This window comes from Penicillium chermesinum (assembly GCF_028974085.1).
Source record: "Penicillium chermesinum strain IBT 19713 chromosome Unknown utg000004l:1.0-3345178.0:1.0-3348027.0, whole genome shotgun sequence".
Classification (NCBI taxonomy): Eukaryota; Fungi; Ascomycota; class Eurotiomycetes; order Eurotiales; family Aspergillaceae; genus Penicillium; species Penicillium chermesinum.
The window spans coordinates 2,367,683-2,384,188 of NW_026695314.1; the positions used below are offsets into that span (position 1 = coordinate 2,367,683).

Consider the following 16,506-nt stretch of genomic DNA (forward strand, 5'->3'; position numbering starts at 1 on the left):
AGCTGTCACGTTTATTCACAATACTAGTAGCAGCATGTTATAACAGAAGGTTTGATGTGGATGGCTGTCCTTGCCCGTCTTATGACTCCAGCTAAACCTTCAAGTCCGAGCATGAATTGTAGGGCAGAGCGCAAGACCAGTTGTAATAAGACTACCGACCTCCCACTAGCACGTATCTGTATCTGTAGGGTTGCCAAGTGTATCGTGTATCTGACTTTCAGTACAGATCCCCCAGAGCCAGACCGGGGTCTCCGGCTATCCATCTCCTGTGGCTTGATGCTCCGTGCGACCGAACCGATACAGTCCCGAGACAGCATCGGGCCGGGTGAGCCTTGCTGGTTCGATTTTGAGTTCGGGAGAAGTTAGGGCTCATTCGAGCTGGAATGGCGGCTTTCAGCACTCCCACGCTATCTTTATCATGAATGGGGCTTGGGGAAAGAGTCAGGGCCACCCAAAGGTTCAAGACAGCTGAAAAGCAAAAAGAAAAAGACGGCGTGCTTACGGGCCTACGAGAATACCCCGAGCTCCACCGAGTAAAGTCCGGCGTGATGTCATCATTCGGGCCAACTTACCAATCCGCTAGTGAACAATTTGAGTGGTCGATCATGTTGTAATCGAGCATCATCGGAGGCAAAATCGAGAGGTATATAACCCTAGGCGGGAAAGAGTTACTCTCTTAATATTCCAAGTAGCCACTCTGGGGCAAGAAAGTGCTGAAGTTTATTGGTTCACTAAAGTGGGAGGACCTCTACAGAATCCGGGGGCGCGGATGAGACCACACCCAACGTCGCGTCCTGCTGCAGTCTGACCCTTCCATTCTGCCGAATCCCTGGAGCTTGTACCTCGTTTTGTCCGGTGGAACCGATCGTGGGGTTATTTGAATCCCCCTCGCCCCTTACCCTTCCCAATTCTCTTTCTCTCCTCGTTGATCCCTCTCCCTCCTTCCTTCCTTTCCCCCTTAATTGCGTTCCAACATGGCTGCTTCGGCGCTTTTGAAAAGCCGTATTCGACGGCCTTCGTATCTAAACAAGCTGGCCAAGCCTGAAGATCTGATTGATCTGTTTCCCCATGGCACATCCATCGGCTGGTCCGGTTTCACGGGTGTTGGCTACCCCAAGTATGTCATCAGCTTCGTTCGCAATTTAAATTGTGGCTGTATCGATTAACGCGATGTTACACTTCAGAAAAGTCCCCACGGCATTGGCAGACCATGTAGAGAAGAACAACCTGCAAGGCAAGCTCAAGTACGACCTCTTCGTGGGAGCATCCTCCGGTGCTGAGACCGAGAACCGCTGGGCTCGCCTCAACATGATCGAGCGTCGCAGCCCCCACCAGGTCGGAAAAGAGATCGCCAAGGGCATCAACAATGGCAATATCAAGTTTTTCGACAAACATCTGAGCATGTTTCCCTCGGATCTGGTCTATGTGAGTTTTCTTCTCGGAAGTTCCGGCCGCGGGCATACAAGGCACGATCGACGCTAACCAATCGTATGACGTTAGGGTTTCTACACTCTCAATAAGCCAAAGAACAAGATTGATGTTGCCGTTATTGAGGCGTCCGCCATTACAGAGAATGGTGGAATTATTCCCGGTGCCTCCGTGGGCGCCTCCCCAGAGTTGGTCCAGATGGCCGAAAAGGTCATCATCGAGGTCAACACAGCCAGCCCTTCATTCGAGGGTCTCCATGATATCACTACTTCCGACCTGCCCCCCGGTCGCAAGCCATACCTGATTATGTCCCCGAGGACCGGATCGGAACTTCCTACATTCCTATCGACCCTGAGAAGGTCGTGGCCGTCGTCGAATCCGACTACCCAGACCAAACACTCCCCAACTCGCCCGAGGACGAAACATCGCAGGCCATTGCCACCAACCTGATCGAGTTCCTCAAGCATGAGGTCAACCATGGCCGTCTGCCACAGAACCTCCTCCCCATCCAGTCCGGCATTGGCAACATCGCCAACGCGGTCGTTGGCGGTCTCAGCAAGGGTGGCGCCGACTTCAAGAACTTGAAGGTGTGGACTGAAGTCCTGCAAGACTCCTTCCTCGACCTCTTCGACAGCGGCAACCTCGACTTCGCGACCGCAACCTCCATCCGCTTCTCTCCTGACGGCTTCAAGCGCTTCTACGACAACTGGGAGCGCTACGCCGGCAAGCTGCTCCTCCGCTCCCAGCAGGTCTCCAACTCCCCCGAGATCATCCGCCGTCTGGGCTGCATCGGCATGAACACCCCCGTCGAAGTCGACATCTACGCCCACGCCAACAGCACCTGCGTCATGGGCTCGCGCATGCTCAACGGTCTGGGGGGGCTCCGCCGATTTCCTCCGTAACTCCAAGTACAGTATCATGCACGTGCCCAGTGCCCGGCCCAGCAAGACCGACCCGACCGGTGTCAGCTGTATCGTCCCCTTCGCGACGCACATCGACCAGACCGAGCACGATCTCGATGTGATCGTTACGGAGCAGGGTCTGGCGGATGTCCGCGGTCTCTCGCCGCGGGAGCGGGCCCGAGTGATCATCAACAAGTGCTCGCACCCTGACTACAAGCCTATCCTGACTGATTATCTGGATCGGGCGGAGTTTGAGTGTCTGCGTAAGGGTATGGGCCATGAGCCCCACTTGCTTTTCCAGGCCTTCAAGATGCATCAGAACTTCCAGGAGAAGGGTACCATGAAGATTGATTCTTGGGAGTAAGGGTCTTCCCATAGTTGTACATATAAAGGGCGTTTCTTTATGTAATGGGTAATAGCCATAGTTCAGATTTCATAACTTAAGTTTCTGTTCCAACTGAAATTCTCATAGCAGTTCATGCATCTCGCATAAGTACCAACTTAAGAGAAACCCCTCTAGGGAATACTTTATAAACGGATAGAAGCTACTAGCGCTAGTTACGGGCTATAGGAATAGGAATAGTTCCAGGGCTGTGCGAGAAATGCCGAAGGAGCGTGGTAAAAACCGCACGGGGGGGTCTTATTGTCTGCAATAACTTGTTTCTTCAAAATACTCTAGTTTCATTCCAATTCCTCAAACTCCGGAGCTTCTAAAGCAAATGCCTAGGCCAATATCCAATGAATACCGCCTTTGTATATCGTAAATCCATTATTTGCATCCAAAGTGTTTGGGATGTCAGATGCCAATGCCACACAGGTATAGTCGACATTTTAGTCGGTCGGGGCATGGTAAGCAGCTCCACCCGTGATCCTGTGATGTATTAGTCTGCGTTCACCTTTGGAAGTCCCCATATACCCGTAGTACAAGTACTCACTTGTTGTAGATGAAACTGAATAACCCTGATGATTGCGGCTCGGACTTGCGGCGAGCCCAGCCGTTCTCGACGTTGTAGTGTTTCACGTCTTGGAGGCCAGCGAAGAGACCACGCCCTGCGGTAGAATGCTGCGAGGCTATTAGCCATTGCCCGGTAAACTTGGAAGGTTGTGCAATAACGTACACGATGCTCTTTCTGGTTGCGGACCCAATAGTCACTGCCAAACTCGTTCGGCATGCGAGAAGCTTGCGAGTTCTTGGAACTGGACGACATGTTGTAGTCAAGTTTGTCGGTCGTCAATTGCGACGAAGGTATATAGTCTTTATCGTGTGAGGATATGCTGTATGCACTTTATTGTATGCTGGTGAACGAATGAAGCACCTCCGGCATCCCGTCTACATCCTTATATACCTCGAGCTCGATATTCCAAGCCCCCAAGAGAACATGAAAGCACTGCCACCAAGCCATAGCAATCATGGCCTGACACCAACAGCCCGAATCAAACCGAAGCCAGACAAGGGTCGACCGTCCCAAGGTGAAGTCATCGGCTCCGAGGGCAACAAGTCGGGCTGCGCTCGGATGCAATGAATAGGCTCGAGCGAAGGAGTAAGCCGGATCTGATTCGCTGCCTCCGACTGGATAGCATGATTGCCTCGTCGGTGACTGGCGGACTGACGTCTCCCCCAGTCCGGGGTGGGGGGACCCTACAGACGTTCGCAGGAATCTTTGCTCGGGGGGCCGTGACGTTTGCTTCGGCCGAGCTCGGAATTCGACTTGCCGGGGTGGTGCATCGATGGTGTCGCTAGAGATCCGGCTCGGAGCTTGCCGAACTAGCGCCATGGTCTGATTGATTTGGAATTCATTTCTTTTGATTTGTTCTTTTGCGCGGTCACGTGCTAGGGTTGCTTTCGGGTGGTATGATCGGTGGGGCCGTGTGGTGTGATGCGAGTGTACGGAGTAGAGTAGCGAGGCTTTGTTAACGTCCACGTGGATTGACAAGGACATTCGCTACAGGAATCGAAACGGCCAATCGTTCATCTTCTCTTCGTATCGAATCATTTTGAGATCTGAGTTTGATGTGTTGTGCCATGCGGGAGGTCGCAGTGCTGGAAACACGACCACAAGGGAGCACGAGGCAGCATGCTACACTATGATAGTCGGACCTGTAACAGCCCTAAATTGACATTTGTATGATATTCGTTCTGTTGGTGTCTAATATTGCCCCCAAAATGTTCTTGCGGGCTGCAAAGGCTCAAATGGGAGAAGCGCCTGACACGGTTAATGCCTGAGATCAGCTGACGGCGGGGCTGAGCTGCCCGCCAAATCAACACATCGCAATGTCAGAGCCCTGCTGTAGATGTCCGTGGCTTTCATAATGAGTTCCTTACAATTTGACAAAAGGAATAGAGGCACTCAGGTGGGAATCAACTATGGGACGATCAATGTATCAACGGGTAGGCCCCGCAGAACCGCTGGATCCGACTTGAATTGACTAACAGCCATCTCTGGGGCCCAATAGCACACAACACAGACGGCTCAGAAACACCTGGTATGCGGCTCTGTCGATGTTTGGCTGGGAAACAAAGGACTAACCGTCATTTGTAGTGGACCGGTTCCACATCCCACTCGATCTGACTGCGGTCCCACTGATCGAGAATTTCGTGGGGCGCCAAGAGGAGCTTCATGACCTGTGGGAGTATCTACGGCCAGTCGATGGGTCTTCACGCAAAGTCGCCATTCTACACGGGCTGGGTGGGATGGGAAAGACACAACTGGCTGTTCGCTTCGCACGAACTCACAAAGCGGATTTCTCTGCCATCTTCTGGCTGAGCGGGAACGACAAAGGCGCACTTCTACAATCCTTGAGCTCTGCACTATCCCAAGTACTAGGGGAATTCCCGGCCCTTCAGTCGGTCGACGATGGTCACACAAAGCAGCGCGCGAATCAGATGCTTCACTGGCTCGCATCAGAGGGTAATTCCCGCTGGTTGGTCATCTTCGACAATGTCGATCAGTACTCGTCGGTTGAGGATGCCATGACCGGTGCCTATGATATTGGGAGTTTCCTTCCTCCTGCAGACCACGGCTCTATCTTGATCACTTCCAGGATTCAAGACCTCACACACCTGGGCCGATCTTTCCCTATCTCGCGGCTGAATACAGGCGATGCGGTAACACTATTGCTGCAAAATCATTATCTCCCAGCAGAAGACGTCTCTGGAGACCTTGAAAGCTACCCAGGTACGGTGCCCGGCCCGCAAGCAAATGGTGACAGCCATACTCACGTACTCAGATATCATGGCGCTTGTCAAATGTCTGGATGGGCTGCCATTGGCAATCGCCGTTGCCGCGGCCTTCATGCGACAAACTGGAACTACCATATCAGAGTACTTACAGCTCTACCAAAACTCTTGGTCAGATCTCCAGGCCCAATCAAGTCCTGGGCGCCAATATCCCCAAGGGGATATGTCACAAACATGGATGATCTCGTATGAAGAGGTTAAAAAGCGGAATTACAGCGCTGCGGTACTTTTGCTTTTATTCGCTCACTTTGACAATCGAAATATCCCGTCTGAGCTCGTCAGAGCCGGTCGCGACCATCCGACCTGTGCCTGCCTAAGAGAGATCATGTCAGATACACTCTTATTCAAATCCACTGTGAAACTCCTCTTGAGGTTTTCTCTGCTTGAATACAAGCAGCAAGAGGGAAGCTACGCCATGCATCCAGTGGTACAGAAATGGTGCCTTCACGTTGCTGATACCGACAGTGATATGGACTCCGCTTGTCTCATCTCGATCGCGCTTGTATCTGTCGAGGCAATGGTCCCAAAGATATCTGACAAGAGCTACACGGAAAGCCGACAAAGCCTCATACCGCATGTGGATTGTATTAGGGCTTTTGACTTATCGGTCGTGCATGCTCCTCTCCTTTGTCAAAAAGTTCCGATACTGGCACTATTCTACATCGGGATTGGTCGCTCGAAAGAAGCAGAACAGTTGTGCCAGATGTCACTCCCGGAGGACGGATCATTGAGGAGAGAAAATTTCGCCGCGCTTCTTACACTGTCGAATTTATACGCTTATGAAGGCAAATTAAAAGAAGCTACTGTTACCTTACAGCAATTACTGGCGAATCAACGTGACGTGCTCATGTCTGAACCGGTCGGCGTACCACTTCTCCAGATTAGCTTGGGCAATATCCTCTGGCGACAAGCAATGTTTGACGAGGCAGGAAAGATGTTCTCCCAAGCACAAGTGAGCTATAAGAAGGCCTATGGCCAAGACCATGAACCGACGCTTCTCGCGACGGACGACCTATGGCGCATCTTATTTCTCTTAACCTTTGACGCGCGCGACAGGTTAGGACTTGTGTATCTGGAACAAGGTAGGTTAGAAGACGCAGAATCAATCTCTGCAACGTCCTTGACAAGCTGTGAGAATACCTTTGGAAGGAATCATATGTACACTTTCAATGCTACGGTAATGCTGGGCCGTATCTACTGTCATCAGGGGAGGTGGAATGAAGCTCAAGACAAGCTAGAGGGTGCTTTAGCGGGGTATGTTGAGGTTCTCAGACATGACCATCTGACACACCCTGGGCCCGAACGGCTCTGGAATGTCTTCACCACATTTATCGCGCAAAGGGCATGTTGACAGAGGCACAAGATACGGCCCGACAACTCGAAGTGGGGAAAGCTGGGCAACAAGCTGCTCAACGTCTTCTCAACCCCTAGGGATCGACAATTTTTCCCGGATTCAGCAGCCAGTGTGGATCCAAGCTCCGCTTCAGGGTCCGCATAACACCAATTGTTTGCTCACCCAACTCTTTTGCAAGGCAGTGCTTCTTCCCGAGACCAATCCCATGTTCGCCAGAAACCGTGCCCTCCATTTCCAGAGCGCGGGAGACCATGGTATCAACGCATTTCTGGACCCCTTCCACTTGCTCCGGAAGATCCGGGTTATACATCACGGACTGATGGAAGTTGCCGTCCCCAACATGGCCCAAAACACTTGAGAACAGGCCCAGCTTCGACGCATCTGCCTTAGACCTTTGGACTATTTCCGCCAAGCTGGACAGCGGCACAGCGACGTCCGTGGACCAGATCTGGGTGCCCTCAGGTCGTACCGCGAGCATCGCCCAAAGCGCTTGCTTTCGCGCCGACCAGAGCGCTTCCATCGTGGGCTCGTCCAGAGCCGCCGAAAAGCTGGATCCCGCGTGCTCCGTAGATATTTGCTTCGCCGCTTTGATGCTATCCTCCACCGCTCTCGCCGAGCCCGAAAACTTGATAAACAACGTCGGTCGCTCCGGCCACTTCTTGCCCCCTGTTCCTCCAGTCTGATTCACCACCCGCATCTGTACGTCATCCATCAATTCAAGTGCCGCCAGCGATACGCCTCGCCGGATCATTGAGGTTGCTGCCTTGGTCGCCGCTTCAACTGAAGGGAAAGCCGTAGTTGCTACGCCAAAGTGCGTTGGAATGATTGCCAGCTTCAGAGTGACCTCCGTGATGATACCCAAGGTGCCCTCAGACCCAGTAAAGAGGCCATTCAGATTGTACCCTGCAGATGTCTTCCGCGGCCTGCGGCGCGTCTTGATCACTGAGCCATCGGCAAGCACCACCGTGAGATTGACAACATAGTCTTTCATAGTGCCGTAGCGCATGGCGTTTGTGCCGCTGCAATTGGTCGCCACCATGCCCCCGATCAGCGCCGTCGGGCTAGGGTCTTAGTGGCAGGAACAAGCCGCTCGGCTTCAGGGTGTTGTTCAAATTCACCCAGTTCACGCCCGGCTGGACCACCACATCCATGTCCTCGTCGTTGATCTGTAGGATCTTGTCCATGCGCGAAAAGTCAATGCTGAACCCGGAGTACGGGGCGCTGAAATGGCCTTCCACGCTGGAGCCGGCGCCGAATGGAATCATGGGGATTTCGTATTTCGTGCATATTTTTGCGATGAGCGAGACATCTTCGGTGCTAGACGGTGTGATGATGGCGACCGGGCGGGTGTCGACATTCGACGTTGAGGCTTCTGAGAAGCCGTGGGTCTCGAGATCATCTCCGTCAGTGTTGACCGAGTCTTCTCCTAGCGCGGCTTGGATTTCTTTAGCGGCCTTTTCTTGGTCAGAAATTTACTCTGCGTAGCAGTTTCAAAGCTCTCCATACCTTGAGCATAGTCGCCTTATCCGCATATTTCAGAGTGGGCTGGGTAGAACTCCGCTCAGCGCGGTTTAGGCTATAAAATCCCAATGTTGCCGCGGCCGCGCCAATGGCCACTCCCGCGACACCATAAGTAATCCCGGACGATGGTGACCGTGTTGGCGCTGTCGCCAGACCTCGTGGTAATCCCAGTTGTGTATGAAGTCTCTTGCCACCGCGCAGGGTTCTAGCCCAGCCGAAGATGCGGAGACGCATCTTCGCGTTCTGTAGCTGTAGCGGCCGAGAGAAACGGATTCCGGTGTGGTGAATGTTCCGGAACAAATGCTGGAAACACGACTTGCCTCAATTAGCTGGGGCTCAATTGTCCTTCGGAATTTCAATGTTCTCCTTGACGCGGGAGCGCAGAGTTTTTTGTCGACAATCTGGGGAAATTGCGGGGAATCCGGGCGGTGTCGGGATCGAGACCGGGTTCGGGTTTCCAAGGAGGTTTGTGACCGAGGTCGACAAAATATATGGAGAGACGAGGAAAGTTTCTAGCATTGCCACCGCGGTCAAAGGAGGTCGAGAAGAAGAAGCAGCAGAGCTCTAGAATTCTTCCCCCTCAGTCAATCAGCCTACTTGAGATGCACCCAGACAAGGAATACCCAACCTCCGCTCGGGCCTGTTAACCCGCGCGATTCATTCGAGTTTGAGTAGATGTGGTCCCTGAGAGAATATCAGTCGGAGCGAGATTTCGAGAATACATTGAATACTTTAAGAATGATTGATTGGCTACCACTGATAGATGATCCGAGTCCACGATCTAAATAACTTGAACTGGTATTTAATAGCTTTGGGACGTAGGCGGATATATATTTAGCATGGGCAACCAACATTACATGCGTCCGCCAAGCGGACAACGTCAAGTCCAAGGTGAACTTGAATTTACTTGTGTAATGTGGAAGTCTTCGATGGGATCTATGGATACTGTTATTCCTCATCTTCATTAGCGACAACCATGGGTGTTTTGGACGTTAAGACGGTCACTTTATCACTTAATAGTTCACTAGTTATACGTGGACTTGACATTCGTCATATAACTACCAGTCCATTCACCACTCCGGCCTGGAATCGATCCGAGAACGTCTGGTTGGGAGTTCTTCACAATAATGATTATAGCGGGACGTTTATCCAAAATTCAGCCCTGAACACTCCATACTGCCTAGATTCTGAACGAGTTCTGAAATCCGTGCCACCGTTCGCAGGGTCCTGCAGCGTCCCCTTAGCGCTCGGGGTCTGGTATGGTTCAAGACAGTGTCTTACTCGTACAGGAACGCCCGCCGAGACGCAAAATTGCCTGCACCCGCCACCAGCTGAACTGCGGACGCTGAGTGGAGGCACGTTCAAATGAGATCCCACCGAAGACCCAATTATAAGGCCCCACTCAACAAATGCATTGGGACTGGCTGGGTTTTTACGGATAAATAGAAAACAACGAATCGCACGCCTCGGAAAGGACACAATTACTCAGGGGCAAGGGGTCCCCGCCCCGTCGAAAGCCATACCGTAAACCGCCCGTCCTGCCAAGCATTGAGGTGGAAAGGCCGGGGCTTCAGCATTCCAAGAGTACCCCGTACATACGGTATTTCTTCCTTTTCTTGACGGATGACGGATCCAATGGGGTACGGTCGCCTTTGGGTGGGAAATGGTCGAGACCAAGGCTGGCCCTTTGTAGTGGAGTCGTGCCCAGGAAACCAAGCCTGGATTACACACCGCTAGAGGCTCAGGCGTTTGCCTCCGACCCCCTTTTGGCCTTCTCCGCAGTGTCGAAGTCTTTGTCCAACCTACTGGAAAAGCGTCGAATACCGAATTCAATATTCATGCCAGGAACCGCGATCGCGCTAGAGCAGAGTACGTACGCAAACTTAATCCGAACCTGGAGGTTGAACCGTTGACCAATAATTGTCCCCGCAGGAGAGCCAATGGACTGGAACTAGCGAAAGCCCCCCTCAGGAGACGTGGCGCGGCAACGGGGGACTTTGGCTGATGCGACCAAAGGCACCCGAAAAGTCGCTCCACCGTTGCAAGATATGGCCTCAGTATCTTTTCCAAGTAGACACCCGTCACCATGAGTTTCTGCGGTGCGCTCTATATCTCTATAAGGGGGATACATGTAGTATAAGATCTAGACCCCGGTCGCATTATGATCAGCACCACCCGAAGGCGAGCCGCTGCGATCGTCAGTGCACAATGTGTGGATGCGGATTGGGGTTGATACGGGCGCTTGGAGATGTGTTGCTTACTAGTCCGTGACGAGAAAGATCTCCGGCTAGAGCAGCAAGATGCAGGGCCGTTCTGCAGCGTCTCGGTTGATCGGCAGGCGCTTTGCCAATGAGATGGGCACAATGAGGCAGATTCAGGAACCAACCACTCCAGATCCTTGAAACCAATGCAATCCAATGAAGTGACAGGAGCCTTAAATGAGATACCCTCGGGGACTAAGAGAGATATAGAGAAAAACAAAATTAAAGAGAAAAGAAAAGGGGACAAGACGCCGACTTTCTCCACACTCATCATAGCAACCCGAGAGCATAAGAGCATAACGTACTCCGTACTCCGTACAACTGGGAGGTTCCCAATCCATACAAAGGGACCTCAAGCCATACAGTAAACACCCCCAAAGCGACTCCCGCGGATAGCGATCGGCGGTGCGGGAAATTAGGAGACGGTGCGACAGCCAATCAACGGACAAGCTGGTTCCCCACACAAGCTACCACTTTCCCCATTCCAGATTAGATCGTGCCCACATGGCGCGGTTTCCGGTTTTTTCATCACGTTCGTGTTGTGAATGAATCTCGTTATTCGTTCTCTTGGTCCCTCTACGACGCTGGCTGTGGCAGTTGATGACCACCTCATCTACGCATGCTTCATTGAGAAACCTTCCAAGGAGGTCTTGGATATGTTTCTACACGACATGAGTCTTGGTGCTGTATCTCGCTGTATGTCGCGGTCAGGGGGCTCCGTATCGCTCCCCGCGGTAAGGGATGCCTAAATCTCGACAGCCCCGGGCGTATACATGGCAAACACAGACATATTCGTAACGTACACACAAGCGCCGAAAGAGCATAGTCAAGTCGACTTTTCTGGTGAATATTCACGCCAGTGGCCTAGGGAGGCGAGAGGGAATATACTTCGCCCCAATGTGAGACAGGCTATTTTGGCACGGGCGACCATGCTGGAGGAGCACCGTAGGGGTAATTTTCGCGTACGGCCGGAAACGAACACTTGGGCTCTTTTGTGCTCGGTACTTCGTACGGAGTAAACAGACCGTAAGACGGTATGACGGCAAGTGGCTGCAGTGCTCCTGAGGCCCCCACTCTCGGGGCAATGTGGGCCAACCAAAACTGAGAAGTGGTTGGGTCCAAGAGGGCCCGAAGGACTCGAACCAATCAAATCGCTTTCGTACCTGAGCAGTCTAGAACTCGTCCAGGGGCAGCCTAAGAGGCTGTTTGGTGGTGAATACAACGAAATCTAATTTCAAGATCGGTGGAGCCCCTGTGCCTGGCGCCCTCTTTTCCCCTTTTCCTGGCCTATTTCTCTTTCTTTCCCCCCCTAACCTCCACTTTCTTTCTTTTCCCCCCAAACCCGCAGATCCTCGAACAAAAGGCCTTGCGTGCCCACCCTGCCTCCTTTTCCTTCTATTCCACACGTTCCTTGATCTTCCCAACTGACCACCGCTTCACTCGTTCAGCGGGCATTCTTTCGTTGCACGCCTTTGGATCTTCTTCTTTTCACACAATGAAGGGTTCCGTTTTCGCGGCTGCTGCCATCGTGGGCTCTGCCCTCGCCGAGGGCAACCTGCACCGTCGCCACGACGCTCTGCACAAGCGCGCCGTCGCTGCTCCTGCTCCGAACTCCTCCAGCGCCATTCCTACTCCCTCCGGCAACCCCGGTGGCCCTGCTGAGGAGACGTGCGGCTGCACCACCAAGGTCATCACCGTCTGGGGCTCTCCCACCCTGATCCCGATCCCTCAGACTTCCACTGAGGAGGAGACCACCACCAGCACCTCCACTGTGCACTCGACCAGCACCAGCACCACGACCGTGACCGTCACCCCCTCTTCTTCTGTGGCTCCTACCTCCACTGTCTACGTGAGCCTGCCCACCGGCGGAGTCACCTCCTTCTCCACCACCGGTACCTACACCGTCCCGGCCACCACCCTGACCGTGAGCGACACCACCACTGTTTGCGGTGCTACCACCACCAACGTGCCCAGCGGTACCCACACCATCGGCGGTGTCACCACTGTGGTCGAGACCGACACTGTCGTCACTTGCCCGTACGCCACTGTTAAGCCTACCGGCACCACCTTCACCAGTGTCATTGAGTACACCACCTACACTTGCCCTGCTGCCGGTACCTACACCGTCGTCCCCGGCACTGTCACCACCGTGCCTTCCAGCACCGTGATTGTGTACCCTACTCCCTCCACTCTGACCCCCGGCACTTACACCAAGCCTGAGACCACCATCACTGTTACCGAGGTTGACACTACCTACTACTGCCCCTTCGCCGATGAGACCACCAGCAGCGCTGCTGCTCCCACCATTGCCCCTGCCCCTGCCCCTGCCACCACCACCGCTGCTGCGACCACCACCGCGGCCCCCGCTCCCGCTGCCACCAGCAGCGCTAGCTCTGGCTCCTCTGGCGCCGGCTCTGGTCTCACTGGCGCCGGTCAGTTCGGTATGACCTTCTCTCCTTACACCCAGTCTGGTGCGTGCATGACCAGCGATGAGGTCAAGAAGAACCTTCAGATCATCAAGAACAAGGGCTTCAACCTGATCCGTATCTACTCTACTGACTGCAGCGGTCTCGAGTTCGTCGGTGAGGCCGCCAAGTCTCTCGGCCTCAAGATGATCGTCGGTGTCTTCATTGACCAGGGCGGTATCTCCAAGGCCCAGGAGCAGGTCGAGGCTATCGCCAAGTGGGCCCAGTGGAGTCTCGTTGAGCTGATCGTCGTCGGTAACGAGGCTATTTCCTCCGGCTACGTTAACGCTGGTCAGCTCGCTGGCTTCATCTCTTCCTCCGCCAGTGCCTTCAAGGCCGCTGGTTACACCGGCAAGGTCACCACCACCGAGCCCATTGACATCTGGCAGTCTTACGGTAAATCCAACCTGTGCGAGCCCGTCGACCTGGTCGGTGCCAACATCCACCCCTTCTTCAACGCCCAGACCACCGCTGAGCAGGCTGGTGAGTTCGCCCTGAGCGAGTACAAGATCCTCGAGGGTATTTGCAACAAGGACGTTCTCAACCTCGAGACTGGCTGGCCCAATGCCGGTAATGCCAACGGTGCCGCCGTCCCCGGTGTCGCCAACCAGAAGGTTGCTGTGGAGGGTATTGCCAAGACCATCGGCTCCAAGTCCATCTTCTTCTCGTACGCCGATGATGCCTGGAAGCCCGCTGGCGAGTTCGATGTTGAGCAGCACTGGGGCTGTGCCTCGGTCTTCTAAGCTATCACGCCCCGTGACGCGGTTCCTTTCAAAACTTGTACAGGAGGACTAGGAGTTCCAATTTACCCTTCTTACCTCGGATCTCTGGTTTGTTAGAGTCGGTTGGAAAGCTTCTTTTCTTTCCGAGCTTGATCTAGCTGGCCTTGATCCACTTTTGGTATTCTTGTTCATTATCTTGGACGTTTTACGCGGTAGATATAACTTTTTTTGTATTTGATGTTGTCTACTGACCTGGTTGCATCCATCATCTCTTTGTTCTCATATGCCTTTTTGCGTTGTATTGTATATTTTTTAGTCATTGATGCACTTCATGAACTGGCAGTCTCGGGTAGATTTCCGTCGTAGTGGCGCATGCTGCTGACGTCCATTCTGGACGTCCGTCGTATCCTGGACATGCCTGTCATGCTTGGGCAATGGATGGCCCACAGTCTTGCTAGACATAAGTTCCAACCGCAAACCACCGTGCAGCCGCTTTCACCTTTCTACCCGTAGTGAACGCAAGACTGAGAAGAACGTGACACCGGCAGTGCGACATGATGTGTGCCGCGGCCGTTATAGTATACCAAGTTGTCTAGTGGACAATCCGATTCGATCTCCCACGACTATCCAAGAATACGGGTTATATGCTGCTCCCATTGGAAGTCTCAAGTTCTGTTGGGTCTGAGCATCTTGTAGCGAAAACTGCTTATCATAGTATGTATTGGTGAATACCCTGAGTGCGCCGTTGCCAGTAGTACGAGTTATAGGGAAACATATCGTGGCGGTACGAGGCACGGTAACCTGGATGGGAGCTCCGATACTAGATGAGCCGTGATCGGGCTGGGAACTGTATACCAGAAACATAACCTATCTCAAATGTCATTGCCCAATGGGAAGATAGATCGTCAGAGAAGATTTACAAGTCACAGGAGTCGTGCAACCGGAAGGTCCCTATATATAAAAAAAGAATAGATACCAGGATCCGAGGCTAGTAGCCTGGAAAGAAAACCAGCACGCTCTATACACGATCTTTTCAGCTCCCCCTCATGCGCGAAAGACAGGTACAGGAAAGTGACCCCTAGTATAGGTGGCTGGGTAAGGCAGGCTTGGCAGGGGTGCAATGGCGCATACGACTTGAGCTTAAAGGGTTCTTAGGGCTTTTTGGCCTTATATGCATGCACTTCAATAACTGCCTTGCTGCGATCTGCCAATAGATGTAATGTTCGCAGGGATTGAATGGCATATTATTATGCAGCAACGCCATGGCTCGGCTTTACCTGATAAAGCGCGGGTGTTGGATGATGCCACTCCCCGCCGGGTCGTGGGTGGAGCAAGGAGTCCAATTCGTAGAAGACCCTTGCTCCTCTGCTGTTTACTCGTCTAGGCCTTGTGCAGGTTGGACCTGGCCCGCGTCCAGAGCTTCCCAATAAGGGTGGATGCACCGATGTGGGCCGCTGAGGTGTCAGGGAGTCCGAGTCCACGCTCGGGCATAACTTTCGTAGCTCGGGCTTGAAATTTCGGCGGATTGGACCATCTGGGAATCGACTGAGATGCTGGCCTGATGACTCAATGAGGCGATCCTTCAAGTGCTCAACCATGTGAAGCAGCAGGAGGACTCATCGGATCTTTCATGCGCCCTTCCGTAGGCGGCCGGCCTTATGGAATGTTCCACGTTCAATGCTTGTTCCAGGAATGCATAATTAAACTTCCAGAACCGCCAAACCGATTCTTCAGGATTGAATGTGGTTAGCCCTTTATCCCCGAAGGATGCAAGGCCTAAGCTTACGAAGGAGCCTGGAACCTTGGAAGCTACGTTATTGCCAGGATCCTGCATCGGGAATTTGAGATCCAGTGCTAGGGATCGCCACGTCGCTTGACGCCACCTGCGAACTCCAGTTGTTTTCTGATGAAACACCCATCGGGCGCCGGAGATGCCAAACCCCTCCCACCTGGCTAGGCGACCCCGCTTGATAAGGCTGCTGATGGACCCGGCAGTCTGGCGCCCCATCAGAACTCTTTGGGCAATGTATTTCCCCTGCATGCCTGCATTGCAAAGCCGTGTAGCGACTCCGACACACCGCTAGTTAGCGTGGATGACAAACCGGTTCGTAGTCGACTCTCGAGCCCTTTCGACCCGGAGACAAGCGACAAGATGCGCTGGCAGACTATACAAGCCAGCCAACCGTAGGCGCAGCAGTGCCGCCGCGGGCCTCCTGATTGGAAGGGAGAAAGTATGGGGAATCCTTGTAAGTGATCAATGACCCACCTAACCAAAATCTTCCCCTCTAAACGTCATTTCTCCCTCCATCACCTCACTGGCTGATTCTGATATCGCCTTCTCCCCACATCTGCATGTCTTCTGTCGAGTTCCCACGAGGGCAGTGGGGTTGTCGGGAAAGGCAGAGGTGAAGATCCCAATGACTTAATTCCCGATACCCGACTGCCCGGTCAACTGGTCCCGATAAACGCACATGGCGCCCACGAGTTTCATCTTGGAATGTCTATGTTCGCTTCTTAACCTGTGGCGACCTTCTCTTGCTTCCATTCTTGTTCTTTTCTTTTCTTTTCTTGTTTTTTTTTTGCAGATCTTCCCGTCCCGTACCTTCAATCATTGC

The 16,506-nt window shown here is 53.1% G+C and overlaps 5 protein-coding genes across 5 annotated transcripts; 3 read left to right on the plus strand and 2 right to left on the minus strand.

The window, feature by feature from the left end:
• Positions 1–974: 974 nt before the first annotated feature.
• On the plus strand, positions 975–2,694 carry coaT (acetyl-CoA hydrolase ACH1; the record flags this gene model as incomplete). Its single annotated transcript, XM_058475076.1, has 5 exons — positions 975–1,117; positions 1,185–1,425; positions 1,501–1,678; positions 1,723–2,326; positions 2,373–2,694. The coding sequence occupies 5 exons, from the start codon at positions 975–977 to the stop codon at positions 2,692–2,694; spliced, it is 1,488 nt and encodes a 495-aa protein (XP_058330816.1).
• Positions 2,695–3,161: 467 nt separating this feature from the next.
• On the minus strand, positions 3,162–3,538 carry N7468_005781 (uncharacterized protein; the record flags this gene model as incomplete). The annotated part of the gene is made up of 3 exons (XM_058475077.1): positions 3,162–3,201; positions 3,266–3,393; positions 3,449–3,538. The coding sequence occupies 3 exons, from the start codon at positions 3,536–3,538 to the stop codon at positions 3,162–3,164; spliced, it is 258 nt and encodes an 85-aa protein (XP_058330817.1).
• A 1,102-nt stretch (positions 3,539–4,640) lies between these two features.
• Positions 4,641–6,919, plus strand: N7468_005782 (uncharacterized protein; the record flags this gene model as incomplete). Its single annotated transcript, XM_058475078.1, has 3 exons — positions 4,641–4,719; positions 4,871–5,506; positions 5,559–6,919. 3 exons carry the CDS (start codon positions 4,641–4,643, stop codon positions 6,917–6,919), a joined length of 2,076 nt encoding a protein of 691 aa, XP_058330818.1.
• A 76-nt stretch (positions 6,920–6,995) lies between these two features.
• N7468_005783 (FAD-binding oxidoreductase) lies at positions 6,996–8,677 on the minus strand (the record flags this gene model as incomplete). Its single annotated transcript, XM_058475079.1, has 3 exons — positions 6,996–7,983; positions 8,006–8,376; positions 8,429–8,677. 3 exons carry the CDS (start codon positions 8,675–8,677, stop codon positions 6,996–6,998), a joined length of 1,608 nt encoding a protein of 535 aa, XP_058330819.1.
• A 3,522-nt stretch (positions 8,678–12,199) lies between these two features.
• On the plus strand, positions 12,200–13,912 carry btgE (putative cell wall glucanase (Scw11); the record flags this gene model as incomplete). The annotated part of the gene is made up of 1 exon (XM_058475080.1): positions 12,200–13,912. The coding sequence occupies one exon, from the start codon at positions 12,200–12,202 to the stop codon at positions 13,910–13,912; it is 1,713 nt and encodes a 570-aa protein (XP_058330820.1).
• Positions 13,913–16,506: the final 2,594 nt, after the last annotated feature.